The following is a 15,251-nucleotide window of genomic DNA, read 5'->3' as shown; positions in this document are numbered from 1 at the left end:
TCTTCCCTCCCCCCTCTCTAATCGTCTCTCCCCCAACCCTCTCTAATCGTCTCTCCCCCAACCCTCTCTAATCGTCTCCCCCCCTCTCTAATCGCCCCCCCCCCCTCTCTAATCGCCCCCCCCCCCCCCACCCCCTGGCCTAACTTCCCCGTCATAAGAGCGTCTTCTAAATGACCTGAAGGGTAAATGTCTTACCCTCGATGGCCATCATGGCTCTCAGCTCTCTGTTGAGCAGCTCAAAGCGTCGCTCCAGATCGTGCTCCTTCTCCCTGTGGCAGTAAGTTGGAACAAAGTTCATCAATATGTTAATGACTAAATCATTAAGCACTTAGAAGAAGTCTGCAATAAACATTGATTCAGCCAGTCGGCTGGACCTTCTCCCTTCTCTTCACACATTAATCTACTGCAAATATCTGATACACAAACATACCCCGACCCGGGGCCCTGCGTGGGCTGGTCTGGTAAAACCCTGTGTGTGGGTGAGAGAGGGACAGAGACGGAGAGAGAGAGAGAGGGAGAGAAAGAAAGAAATGGAGGGAGGGAAAGAGAAAGAGAGAGGGACAGACAGACAGACAGAAGTAGGGGGAAAGAAAGCGAAGGAGAGAGATGGAGAGACAGGTAGAGAGATGGAGAGACAGGTAGAGAGATGGAGAGACAGGTAGAGAGATGGAGAGACAGGGGAAAAGTAGAGGGGGGACAGGTAGAGAGATGGAGAGACAGGTAGAGCGATGGCGAGACAGATAGAGAGATGGAGAGACAGGGGAAAAGTAGAGGGGGGACAGGTAGAGAGAAGGAGAGACAGGGAGAGACAGGTAGAGACAGGTAGAGAGATGGAGAGACAGGTAGAGAGATGGAGAGACAGGGAAAAGGAGAGGAGAGACAGGTAGAGAGATGGAGAGACAGGAAGAGAGATGGAGAGACAGGTAGAGAGATAGGACAGTGAAAAGGAAAATGACAGGAGATGGAACCAAACAAGAACAGGAGGTATGAGTGTGGGGGGGATAATGTATGGGCGGTAGGGTGTAATGTCTGGGCGGTAGGGGGGTAATGTATGGGCGGTAGGGGGGTAATGTCTGGGCGGTAGTGTGGTAATGTCTGGGCGGCAGGGGGGGTAATGTCTGGGCGGTAGGGTGGGTAATGTATGGGCGGTAGGGGGGTAATGTATGGGCGGTAGGAAAGGGGGCAATGTCTGGGCGGTAGGGGGGTAATGTCTGGGCGGTAGGGGCGGGGGGGATGTCTGGGCGGTAGGGGGAGGTAATGTCTGGGCGGTAGGTGGGGTAATGTCTGGGCGGTAGGGGGGTAATGTCTGGGCGGTAGGGGGGGGGGATTGTCTGGGTGGTAGAGTGGGTAATGTCTGGGTGGTAGAGAGGGTAATGTCTGGGTGGTAGAGTGGGTAATGTCTGGGTGGTAGAGTGGGTAATGTCTGCGTGGTAGAGTGGGTAATGTCTGGGTGGTAGAGTGGGTAATGTATGGGTGGTAGAGTGGGTAATGTCTGGGTGGTAGAGTGGGTAATGTCTGGGTGGTAGAGTGGGTAATGTCTGGGCGGTAGAGTGGGTAATGTCTGAGGGGGGTAGAGTGGGTAATGTCTGGGTGGTAGAGTGGGTAATGTCTGGGGGGTAGAGTGGGTAATGTCTGGGTGGTAGAGTGGGTAATGTCTGGGCGGCAGGGGGGGTAATGTCTGGGCGGTAGGGTGGGTAATGTCTGGGCGGTAGGGGGAGGTAATGTCTGGGCGGTAGGGGGGGGTAATGTCTGGGCGGTAGGAAAGGGGGCAATGTCTGGGCGGTAGGGGGGTAATGTCTGGGCGGTAGGGGCGGGGGAATGTCTGGGCGGTAGGGGGAGGTAATGTCTGGGCGGTAGGGGGGGGTAATGTCTGGGCGGTAGGGGGTAATGTCTGGGTGGTAGGGGGGGGGGATTGTCTGGGTGGTAGAGTGGGTAATGTATGGGTGGTAGAGTGGGTAATGTCTGGGTGGTAGAGTGGGTAATGTCTGGGGTGGTAGAGTGGTAATGTCTGGGTGGTAGAGTGGGTAATGTCTGGGTGGTAGAGTGGGTAATGTCTGGGCGGTAGAGTGGGTAATGTCTGGGCGGTTAGAGTGGTAATGTCTGGGGGGTAGAGTGGGTAATGTCTGGGTGGTAGAGTGGGTAATGTCTGGGCGGTAGAGTGGGTAATGTCTGGGTGGTAGAGTGGGTAATGTCTGGGTGGTAGAGTGGGTAATGTCTGGGTGGTAGAGTGGGTAATGTCTGGGCGGTAGAGTGGGTAATGTCTGGGTGGTAGAGTGGGTAATGTCTGGGTGGTAGAGTGGGTAATGTCTGGGTGGTAGAGTGGGTAATGTCTGGGGTGTAGAGTGGGTAATGTCTGGGTGGTAGAGTGGGTAATGTCTGGGTGGTAGAGTGGGTAATGTCTGGGCGGTAGGGCTACAAATTTAATTCCCCTTCTTTCAGATGGTTTAGAAAACGAGCTAATTTTCCCCATAATAGAATTTGTCCTTCAGAGGCGCTTTTCTGCCACAAAGAGAGAAATGAAAGAGGTAGTAATCAGACCCTCTATCAATTGGCCACTTTAAACACCCTCCTCTCTCTCCCCCTCCCTCTCTCCCCCTCCCTCTCTCTCCCTCCCTCCCTCTCTCTCTCACACCATATAATGTGATTATATGAATACTTCAGTTTCTTGTTCTCTCTGGCCCTTTGAAATCCTGCGAGGGAGGAAGGAATGAAAAGGAAAGAGAGAGAGAGAATGAAAAGGAAAGAGAGAGAGAGAATGAAAAGGAGAGCAGTGTTTTTCCACCTGTCCACCTAGTGGCTGAGTGACCGCACAAAGCCTGTGTCACAAATGGCACTACTTTTGACCAGGACCTACACAGAATCCCATAGGGCCCTGGTCTAAAAAGTAGTGCACTACATAGGGAATAGGGTGCCATTTGGAAATGTAGCTAAAGAGAAAGGCGTTGTGATGCAACGTTGTGATGATCGCTGGGTTCTTATTGGTTTAAAGTTGACATGTAAATGCCAGGAATAAACAGAACCAGAATGGATTATGGACATTAACAGGTTTACAACACACAGATCACTGGGTAAAGCAGTTGTGTGATGATTGGTTTAAAAATACTATGTCTGTGTATTGGGAACACACAGAGAGAATACTATGTCTGTGTATTGGGAACTGGGAACACAGAGAGAATACTATGTCTGTGCATTGGATAGTCAGACACAATGGAGAGTGAGAGGGAAAGAGCTCAGTGTTAGGAGACCTTACAGTAGAGAGGGTTAGGGGAACTTACAGTCGAGGGGGTTAGGGGACCTTACAGTAGAGGGGGTTAGGGGACCTTACAGTAGAGGGGGTTAGGGGACCTTGCGGTAGAGGGGGTTAGGGGAACTTACAGTCGAGGGGGTTAGGGGAACTTACAGTAGAGGGGGTTAGGGGAACTTACAGTCGAGGGGGTTGGGGGAACTTACGGTAGAGAGGGTTGGGGGAACTTACGGTCGAGGGGGTTGGGGGAACTTACAGTCGAGGGGGTTGGGGGAACTTACGGTAGAGAGGGTTGGGGGAACTTACGGTAGAGAGGGTTGGGGGAACTTACGGTAGAGGGGGTTAGGGGACCTTACAGTAGAGGGGGTTAGGGGAACTTGCAGTCGAGGGGGTTAGGGGAACTTACAGTCGAGGGGGTTAGGGGACCTTACAGTAGAGGGGATTAGGGGACCTTACGGTAGAGGGGGTTAGGGGAACTTACAGTAGAGGGGGGTTAGGGGACCTTATGGTAGAGGGGGTTAGGGGAACTTACAGTAGAGGGGGTTAGGGGAACTTACGGTCAGGGGGGGGGGGGTTAGGGGAACTTACGGTAGAGGGAGTTAGGGGAACTTACGGTAGAGGGGGTTAGGGGAACTTACGGTAGAGGGGGTTAGGGGAACTTACGGTAGAGGGGGTTAGGGGAACTTACGGTCGAGGGGCTTGGGGGAACTTACGGCCGAGGGACTTGGGGGAACTTACGGTCGAGGGACTTGGGGGAACTTACGGTCGAGTAGCTTGGGGGAACTTACGGTCGAGGGGATTGGAGGAACTTAGGGTCGAGGGGGTTGGGGGAACTTACGGTCGAGGGGGTTGGGGGAACTTAAGGTCGAAGGGGTTTTGGGGAACTTACAGTCGAGAGGGTTAGGGGAACTTACAGTAGAGAGAGTTAGGGGACTTACAGTAGAGAGGGTTAGGGGAACTTACAGTAGAGAGAGTTAGGGGACTTACAGTAGAGAGAGTTAGGGGACTTACAGTAGAGAGAGTTAGGGGACTTACAGTAGAGAGAGTTAGGGGAACTTACAGTAGAGGGGGTTAGGGGGAACTTACAGTCGAGGGGGTTAGGGGACCTTACAGTAGAGAGGGTTAGAGGAACTTACAGTCAAGGGGGTTAGGGGACCTTACAGTAGAGAGGGTTAGGGGAACTTACAGTAGAGGGGGTTAGGGGACCTTACGGTAGAGGGGGTTGGGGGAACTTACGGTAGAGGGGGTTAGGGGAACTTACAGTAGAGGGGGTTAGGGGAACTTACAGTCGAGGGGGTTAGGGGACCTTACAGTAGAGGGGGCTAGGGGACCTTACGGTAGAGGGGGTTAGGGGAACTTACAGTAGAGGGGGTTAGGGTAACTTACGGTCGGGGGGTTAGGGGAACTTACGGTCGAGGGGATTGGAGGAACTTAGGGTCGAGGGGGTTGGGGGAACTTACGGTCGAGGGGGTTGGGGGAACTTACGGTCGAAGGGGTTTTGGGGAACTTACAGTCGAGAGAGTTAGGGGAACTTACAGTAGAGGGGGTTAGGGGACTTACAGTAGAGAGGGTTAGGGGAACTTACAGTAGAGAGAGTTAGGGGACTTACAGTAGAGAGAGTTAGGGGACTTACAGTAGAGAGAGTTAGGGGACTTACAGTAGAGAGAGTTAGGGGACTCACAGTAGAGAGAGTTAGGGGACTTACAGTAGAGGGGGTTAGGGGAACTTACAGTAGACAGAGTTAGGGGACTTACAGTAGAGGGGGTTAGGGGACTTACATTAGAGGGGGTTAGGGGACTTACAGTAGAGAGAGTTAGGGGACTTACAGTAGAGGGCGTTAGGGGAACTTACAGTAGAGAGAATTAGGGGACTTACAGTAGAGAGAGTTGGTTCTGTCTCCTGATCAGAGCATTCTTCTTGTTGACCAACATGAACCACTCCTGCATCATGGCCTCCTCCTCTTCCTTACTGTTCCCTGGAACACAACAGATCAATTAAACACATGGGACAACCCACAACAAATGTATTACATAACAACCACATCACCTAACAACCACATAACCACCTAACAACCACATAACATAACAACCTAACCACATAACATAACCACCTAACAACCACATCACCTAACAACCATATAACCACCTATCATAACCACCTAACAACCACATAACATAACCACCTAACAACCACATCACCTAACAACCACCTAACAACCACATAACATAACCACCTAACAACCACATCACCTAACAACCATATAACCACCTAACATAACCACCTAACAAACACATAACATAACCACCTAACAACCACATCACTTAACAACCACCTAACAACTACCTAACAACCACATAACCACCTAACAACCACATAACATAACCACATCACCTAACAACCACATAACATAACCACCTAACAACCACAGCTCACAGCAACTGCAGATATATGTACTTTACATGATGAGGTATGATGCTAAACACACCTCACACTCACCTCTCACACACACACACACCCCTCTCACACACACACACTCACCTCTCACACACACACACACCCCTCTTGCACACACCCCCCCCTCTCTCACACACACATCTCTCACACACACACCTCTCTCACACACACACATCTCTCTCACACACACACCTCTCTCTCACACACATCTCTCTCACACACATCTCTCTCACACACACACAGCTCTCTCTCACACACAGCTCTCTCTCACACACACCTCTCTATCACACACACCTCTCTCTCACACACACCTCTCTCTCACACACACCCCTCTTGCACCCCCCCCTCTCTCACACACACACATCTCTCACACACACACACCTCTCTCACACACACACCTCTCTCTCACACACACCTCTCTCTCACACACACCTCTCTCTCACACACACCTCTCTCTCTCACACCTCTCTCTCACATTGCCACCTCAAGCCAGAAAAGAGGGATTGTTCCTCTGCCTGTGAAGGACATAAGAACCAGTGTCCTGTGTGTATCTGTCTCTGACGTGTGGCTCGGCCCAGACCAGACGTAGCTATGCCATTTCATTTAACAGAAAAAGAAAGACCACGACGAGGGGATTTAAGAACAGGCTCCGTGGATTACTGTAGTCAACTTTGAAATGGACGACACAGGGGGCTGCATCCCAGATAGCACCCTATTCCCTACATAGTGCACTTCTTTTCACCAGATCCCCCATAGGGAATAGGGTGCCGTTTAGAGCGAGTCGGTAGCTCTGAGGGGATAAAGGCAGATTCCTCTGGCAGGTCATTGTGACTCCAGACAGTCCAATAAAACAACCACATCATAATGGGAATATTAAGCCTGTGTGACATTGTGACGAGGCGAGGCGGACGGGAAGACGAGAGAGAGGGATTAGAGAATAAACCATTCTCCCTCCAGCCACACAGTCAGAGAGGGGCAGGACGGGGTGGGGGGGGGGGGGTGAGAGAACAAACCATTCTCCCTCCAGCCACACAGTCAGAGAGGGGCAGAATGGGGTGGGGGTGGGGGGGGGGGTGAAGAGAGAGGGTTGAGAGAACAAACCATTCTCCCTCCAGCCACACAGTCAGAGAGGGGCAGGACAGAGGGGGGGGGGGGGGGGGGGTGAAGAGAGAGGGTTGAGAGAACAAACCCTTCTCCCTCCAGCCACACAGTCAGAGAGGGGCAGAACGGGGTGGGGGGGTGAGAGAACAAACCATTCTCCCTCCAGCCACACAGTCAGAGAGGGGCAGAACGGAGGGGGGGGGTGAAGAGAGAGGGTTGAGTGAGAGGTAGAGAGGGTTGAGAGAGGGGTAGAGAGGGTTGAGAGAGGGGTAGAGAGGGTTGAGAGAGGGGTAGAGAGGGTTGAGAGAGGGGTAGAGAGGTTTGAGAGAGAGGTATAGAGGGTTGAGAGAGGGGTAGAGAGGGGTAGAGAGGGTTGAGAGAGAGGTATAGAGGGTTGAGAGAGGGTAGAGAGGGTTGAGAGAGGGGTAGAGAGGGTTGAGAGAGAGGTATAGAGGGTTGAGAGAGGGGTAGAGAGGGTTGAGAGAGGGGTAGAGAGGGTTGAGAGAGAGGTATAGAGGGTTGAGAGAGGGGTAGAGAGGGTTGAGAGAGGGGTAGAGAGGGTTGAGAGAGAGGTATAGAGGGTAGAGAGAGAGGAGGGTTAAAAGGGGAATGGAAAGAGGGAGAAAAGGGATGGAAGGAGAGGGAGGATGGAGATGAGGCATGGAGAGGGGAAGGGAGAAGAAAGAAGGAAGGAGAGATGGAGGGAGAGGAGGCATGGAGAGGGGAAGGGAGAAGAAAGAAGGAAGGAGAGATGGAGGGAGAGGAGGCATGGAGAGGGGAAGGGAGAAGAAAGAAGGAAGGAGAGATGGAGAGAGAGGAGGCATGGAGAGGGGAAGGGAGAAGAAAGGAGGAAGGAGAGATGGAGGGAGAGGAGAAGGGAGAAGAAAGAAGGAAGGAGAGATGGAAGCAGAGGAGGCATGGAGAGGGGAAGGGAGAAGAAAGGAGGAAGGAGAGATGGAAGGTGGTCCAGGGGGCCACACGGCTGTTTGTGTCCCCAGCCAATAGGAGATGAACTTTGACCCCAAGTCCCTCCTGATTCTTACAGGGCAGTGTAACCTCTCTCTATTCTAAGAGCAGAACATTTGACCCCAGGATGAATCTAGAACTGGAACCTTTAGAAGCTGTGTTGGGAACTCTAGAACCTGTGATAATGAATTGTGTTCAATAGAGAACCTTTACTGCATCATGGAAACAAACAGACAGGTGTGTTAAACAATATACTAATATAAACTACATCACTGTAATGTTTCTGTTAGAAACAATGAATAGCAAGGAGAGTGAAATTACACAAACGATAGGTACATTTATCTCCTGTACTGTGACGTACAGTGTGTGTGTGTGTGTGTGTGTGTGTGTGTGTGTAAGCAGCAGGTTGTGTGTGTGTAGCATGGTTTAGCTGTCATGATGAGTTTGGCCAGCAGCAGGTTGTGTGTGTGTAGCATGGTATAGCTGTCATGATGAGTTTGGGCCAGCAGCAGGTTGTGTGTGTGTAGCATGGGTATAGCTGTCATGATGAGTTTGGGCCAGCAGCAGGTTGTGTGTGTGTAGCATGGTATAGCGGTCATGATGAGTTTGGGCCAGCAGCAGGTTGTGTGTGTGTAGCATGGTATAGCTGTCATGATGAGTTTGGGCCAGCAGCAGGTTGTGTGTGTGTGTAGCATGGGTATAGCTGTCATGATGAGTTTGGGCCAGCAGCAGGTTGTGTGTGTGTAGCATGGTATAGCTGTCATGATGAGTTTGGGCCAGCAGCAGGTTGTGTGTGTGTAGCATGGTATAGCTGTCATGATGAGTTTGGGCCAGCAGCAGGTTGTGTGTGTGTAGCATGGTATAGCTGTCATGATGAGTTTGGGCCAGCAGCAGGTTCAGCACCGTTGGCCAGCGGGTTTTCATTATTCCTCTCTGCTCTGAATGGAACACTGGCCAAGATCACTATCTTCATCTAACCTGTCTGTAGAGGCTAGCACACGGACCGCACCACCCACCCACCCACCCACCCACCCACCCACCCACACACACAGAGACACACACACACACACACACACACACACATTGGTCCACTGCAGATTGACTACACATGATTTCATCCCTTCGTTACATTGAGACACGATCACGTCTGTTTTTATTTGTGAGAAAAATTGGGAACAGATTTCTTAAGCGAAACTCATTTTTAGCCGAATTCCTTGTGATTGACTTGTAGACTTTTTCCCCTCCAGTTTATTGTAATTTTTGGGGGTGATTTTAAGTTTTGGTAAAAACAAAAGAGCGTTCCCAAGTATCCCCACTAATAAATACAGAGATGTGAATGTGTGACCGCTGGACTACATGATGTGTTCACTATAAGTGAATGAGGATGATCCAAGCCTGGATTTTTGGGCAATGCCATTGTTGTGTTCCATGCTCTCTCTCACACACACACACACACACACACACACACACACACACACACACACACACACACACACACACACACACACACACACACACACACACACACACACACACACACACACACACACACACACACACACACTCTTCTGTATTAACTGCACTATAACGTCTGTGTGTGGGGAATGAAGTTTTCCTAACAGACAAATCAAATATTCATTAATAAGAGGAATAGAAAGGGGCTCTACTCTGACATGTCCTCTGACCAGAGGAGATCACTGTGTTTAGCACAGTGACGTTATACAGCAGGATTTTTATCCTGGATTTTAAACCTGATCCAGAAATGTTAATTTCACCAACAACGAAAGCAACTGTCTGAGGATGGAGCTGAACCATCTGACATCAAAAGAACAGGAGTTTGATGAGAAATAAAGATTAAATCAAGGCATGTCACATGACCACGCAAAACACAGGACCCTGGATATCACACATCTCTATAATACCTGTATCTAATGTCCCTGAGGCAGAACGAAGAGGTAAAACACAGGACCCTAGATATCACACATCTCTATAATACCTGTATCTAATGTCCCTGAGGCAGAACGAAGAGGTAAAACACAGGACCCTGGATATCACACATCTCTATAATACCTGTATCTAATGTCCCTGAGGCTGAACGAAGAGGTAAAACACAGGAACCTAGATATCACACATCTCTATAATACCTGTATCTAATGTCCCTGAGGCTGAGGCTGAACGAAGAGGTAAAACACAGGACCCTGGATATCACACATCTCTATAATACCTGTATCTAATGTAGGAACCTAGATATCACACATCTCTATAATACCTGTATCTAATGTCCCTGAGGCTGAGGCAGAACGAAGAGGTAAAACACAGGACCCTAGATATCACACATCTCTATAATACCTGTTTCTAATGTCCCTGAGGCTGAACGAAGAGGTAAAACACAGGACCCTGGATATCACACATCTCTATAATACCTGTATCTAATGTCCCTGAGGCTGAGGCAGAACGAAGAGGTAAAACACAGGACCCTGGATATCACACATCTCTATAATACCTGTATCTAATGTCCCTGAGGCAGAACGAAGAGGTAAAACACAGGACCCTAGATATCACACATCTCTATAATACCTGTATCTAATGTCCCTGAGGCTGAACGAAGAGGTAAAACACAGGACCCTGGATATCACACATCTCTATAATACCTGTATCTAATGTCCCTGAGGCTGAGGCAGAACGAATAGGTAAAACACAGGACCCTAGATATCACACATCTCTATAATACCTGTTTCTAATGTCCCTGAGGCTGAGGCAGAACGAAGAGGTAAAACACAGGACCCTAGATATCACACATCTCTATAATACCTGTTTCTAATGTCCCTGAGGCTGAGGCAGAACGAAGAGGTAAAACACAGGACCCTAGATATCACACATCTCTATAATACCTGTTTCTAATGTCCCTGAGGCTGAGGCAGAACGAAGAGGTAAAACACAGGACCCTAGATATCACACATCTCTATAATACCTGTTTCTAATGTCCCTGAGGCTGAGGCAGAACGAAGAGGTAAAACACAGGACCCTAGATATCACACATCTCTATAATACCTGTTTCTAATGTCCCTGAGGCTGAGGCAGAACGAAGAGGTAAAACACAGGACCCTAGATATCACACATCTCTATAATACCTGTTTCTAATGTCCCTGAGGCTGAGGCAGAACGAAGAGGTAAAACACAGGACCCTAGATATCACACATCTCTATAATACCTGTTTCTAATGTCCCTGAGGCTGAGGCAGAACGAAGAGGTAAAACACAGGACCCTGGATATCACACATCTCTATAATACCTGTATCTAATGTCCCTGAGGCTGAGGCAGAACGAAGAGGTAAAACACAGGACCCTGGATATCACACATCTCTATAATACCTGTATCTAATGTCCCTGAGGCTGAGGCAGAACGAAGAGGTAAAACACAGGACCCTAGATATCACACATCTCTATAATACCTGTTTCTAATGTCCCTGAGGCTGAACGAAGAGGCAAAACACAGGACCCTGGATATCACACATCTCTATAATACCTGTATCTAATGTCCCTGAGGCTGAGGCAGAACGAAGAGGTAAAACACAGGACCCTAGATATCACACATCTCTATAATACCTGTATCTAATGTCCCTGAGGCTGAGGCAGAACGAAGAGGTAAAACACAGGACCCTAGATATCACACATCTCTATAATACCTGTATCTAATGTCCCTGAGGCTGAACGAAGAGGTAAAACACAGGACCCTAGATATCACACATCTCTATAATACCTGTATCTAATGTCCCTGAGGCTGAGGCAGAACGAAGAGGTAAAACACAGGACCCTAGATATCACACATCTCTATAATACCTGTATCTAATGTCCCTGAGGCTGAACGAAGCAAAAATAAACAAAGACAAAACAAGAAGACAACGAAATGAACATCTGAAGTGACATGATGGGAAATAATATTTAAATGGAGAAATCTAACATTAATTTCCTTCCACTGAAAATATCCATCCTACTGTAATTGTTAGAATTAAAAGTCTCCACAAAATGATCTATTACGAGGGGAAACAGGAACTATAACTAACAGGTGTTGAATTAGACTACTGAGGCAAAGCGCTGATTGTCACTACTCTGTGGTTTCAAAAAGAGGGCAGCTGGAGTGAGGGAAGAAGGGGGAGGGGATGAAAGAAAAGAAATATATTAAAGCCTGTGATCACAGTGAGCTTTTCTGATTTATTTTCCTCCATTCTCTGTTTCATTCAATACTCACTAATCCAATTTGTCTATCTGACTTTAAAAGTGAGGGAAGGAGGTATGAGAAGGAGGGAAGGAGGTATGAGGAGGAGGAGAGGGTGTGGGTAGATTTAAACTTTTCCTTCGGCCAAGTCCCTTTCTGAACGTTCCAATGTATTTAGGGAAGAGCAGCACTCCTCTGTTATTCCCTCCTCCCGACTACCCTTCCCTAAAACACATGTTTAATTGTCACATACACCGGAGAGATGCGCTCGATAGACACCAACAAAAATAAAGAATGAGAGAGAAACAGAAAGAGATCAATAAAGAGATGGGGGGAAAATAAGCAAAAACAAGAACAAGATGAACATAACTTCCTGTGAGGAAGTAAGAACTCGTTAACGATCCCCGTCACCGCGGCGATATGAATATACATGAGATGAGATGAAGCATGCAACAGGAAACGTTTTAAAAACATTCTGCAACAGAAAACATATATGAGTGTTTCCTATTGGAGAGTCCAGGTAGAGAAGACCTCCCGGTTTCTGTCCATTTTCTTCCGTTTGGTGCCTGATGAACACAACCCAGAGGACTGTGGTGATGTCATCAGAGGGGGATTGTTGTGGGCAAGTAGCAAAGGCTTGATTTAATTACTACGAGTAGTGATCCGAGTGGAGAGAGAGAGGCAGAGAGAGAGAGAGAGAGAGGAGAGAGAGACAGAGAGAGAGAGAGAGAATCCTAAACAACCAACAGAGGAGCTTTGGTCACTTCATCTACATTAGAAGGTACTGGGGCCTATTGTGTTGGGAAGGGGCGAAAATGGAGAGTCAACCTGATTAACCTCCATCTCTTATTCTCTCTATTTTTTCCATTCATCTTCCGAGTCTTCTTTCCCTCTCTAACACCCTAAAGTCAGAAATACAAACAAGCAATTCCATGTTATGTTGCAGTCGCCTAGCTAGTCCATTTCACGTCATTTCAAAAGATGAGGACAGAGGCCCTAAAAGGCAAAGCTAAATGATCTTGCCACCCCCCCTCTCTGAAAACATACACAGAACATACACCACTAGAATATCACCAAAATGAACCCCTCTCGATGTTCTTTCTATCCGACTTCCATTTCCTTCAGCGCTCCATTCATCCTCCTCCTGGAGGAGCTCCCGATGCCGAGGACTTTCTGTGGGGGCTGAAGGCTCCCCCCCCCCCCCCTCGTTCAATGGCACAATGGCCCTGAGAATGGAGCTAGAGACCTGCTTTACTGAACCTGGATATAACAGGTCTGTGAATAGGACACATTAACCAATTCACTCTTTCCTTTCTCCCCCTCCTTCCCTCCTCGTCTAAAAGAGAGTGAAGAAACCGCCCCTTGCAGATTTCAATGGCTACCTTCTATTGGTGTCATTTGTCAGTGAATGCTTGCTATACAGCTTAGAGTAAGAACCAGGGAAGAGGGAGGGAGGAGGGAGGGAGAGGAGAGAGGGAGGGAGGAGAGGAGAGGAGAGAGGGAGGGAGGGAGAGGAGAGAGAGGAAAGGAGGGGAGGGGAGAGGAGAGGAGAGGAGGAAGGAAGGAAGGAAGGAAGGAAGGAAGGAAGGAAGGAAGGAAGGAAGGAAGGAAGGAAGGAAGGAAGGAAGGAAGGAAGGAAGGAAGGAAGGAAGGAAGGAAGGAAGGAAGGAAGGAAGGAAGGGGGAGAGGAAGGAAGGAAGGAAGGGGGAGAGGAGGGGAGAGGAAGGAAGGGGGAGAGAGGGGTAGGGTTCAGGGATTCATAATCAAACTGTTAACCATCGGGGAGATAAACACACAGGGATGGTAAGAGACTGGGGTTTGTAAAGTCCATTTTAATGAGAGGGGTGCAGGGCTGTACACACACAGTTATCAGCCCATTACTTTCATGTCATTGATGGAACATGTTCTGAGAGGCAGAGGCAGAGAGAGCCTGTCCAAGAACATAGGTTTGCCCCTCTCCAACACATTCCCCTCTTCATTCATCTCTCTTTCCTTCTCTCTCCCTTTCTGTCTCTCCCCCTCCTCAGTACACACACACCCCTCATGTCTCTCTGTCCTCCTTTTCATCTCTCTCATCCCCCTCTCCTTCCCTCTCTCCCCCTCCTCAGTACACACACACCCCTCGTCTCTCTGTCCTCCTTTTCATCTCTCTCATCCCCTCTCTCCCCCTCCTCAGTACACACACACCCCTCATGTCTCTCTGTCCTCCTTTTCATCTCTCTCATCCCCCTCTCCTTCCCTCTCTCCCCCTCCTCAGTACACACACACCACTCATGTCTCTCTGTCCTCCTTTTCATCTCTCTCCCCCTCTCCTTCCCTCTCTCCCCCTCCTCAGTACACACACACCCCTCATGTCTCTCTGTCCTCCTTTTCATCTCTCTCATCCCCCTCTCCTTCCCTCTCTCCCCCTCCTCAGTACACACACACCCCTCGTCTCTCTGTCCTCCTTTTCATCTCTCTCATCCCCCTCTCCTTCCCTCTCTCCCCCTCCTCAGTACACACACACCCCTCGTCTCTCTGTCCTCCTTTTCATCTCTCTCATCCCCCTCTCCTTCCCTCTCTCCCCCTCCTCAGTACACACACACCCCTCATGTCTCTCTGTCCTCCTTTTCATCTCTCTCATCCCCCTCTCCTTCCCTCTCTCTCCCTCCTCAGTACACACACACCCCTCATGTCTCTCTGTCCTCCTTTTCATCTCTCTCCCCCTCCTCAGTACACACACACCCCTCATGTCTCTCTGTCCTCCTTTTCATCTCTCTCATCCCCCTCTCCTTCCCTCTCTCCCCCTCCTCAGTACACAAACACTCCTGGGCAAACATCTTAGACCCAGCGCTAACAGTCTGACAACATTCGCACACACCTCTCACTTCTACGCAAAGGACCGTGTGTGTGTGTGTGTTGGGGGCAGAGCGAGCAAACACCAGTCTGATAATAGATTTTCTCTTTTAAGCTGAAATGCTCATTTGGAGGGGGTGTGTGTGTGAACCACCTTGACAAGTTCTCTGCCTCTCCTCCACGTCTCTCTCTCTCCATCTATCTACAGATTTAGTGGTGACTCCAGGGACCCTGGAGTTCCTGATGGAACGACTGCTAGTCAGGGGTTCAGATCTTCACTTTCGGTTAGTTGTGGGGTTCATGGAGGAACCTTTAATGGTTCAATGAAGCAACGGATTCCTGGAGGAAGCCTGGGGTGGAGGCGGGGCTTAGTAGGGGCGTGGCTTAGTAGGGGCGTGGCTTTAAAATATATATTTCTGTTGACAACCCATTAGAG

General features: G+C 49.3%; 1 protein-coding gene across 4 annotated transcripts in view; it reads right to left on the bottom strand.

The window, feature by feature from the left end:
• Nucleotides 1–15,251, bottom strand: part of LOC109883414 (EH domain-binding protein 1-like) — a 105,522-nt gene that overhangs the window by 24,272 nt on the left and 65,999 nt on the right. For all 4 annotated transcript variants that reach the window (XM_031813125.1, XM_031813127.1, XM_031813126.1 and 1 more), the window contains 2 exons: nucleotides 5,120–5,219; nucleotides 196–269 (listed from right to left, as the gene is read on the bottom strand). In XM_031813125.1, the coding sequence (XP_031668985.1) occupies nucleotides 196–269; nucleotides 5,120–5,219 (174 nt within the window). The remainder of the gene's footprint in view (nucleotides 1–195; nucleotides 270–5,119; nucleotides 5,220–15,251) is intronic.

Source organism: Oncorhynchus kisutch, unplaced genomic scaffold (assembly GCF_002021735.2).
Source record: "Oncorhynchus kisutch isolate 150728-3 unplaced genomic scaffold, Okis_V2 Okis04b-Okis11a_hom, whole genome shotgun sequence".
NCBI lineage: Eukaryota > Metazoa > Chordata > Actinopteri > Salmoniformes > Salmonidae > Oncorhynchus > Oncorhynchus kisutch.
The sequence above is the reverse complement of the archived record's forward strand: the minus strand, read 5'-3'. Positions and strand labels throughout refer to the sequence as shown.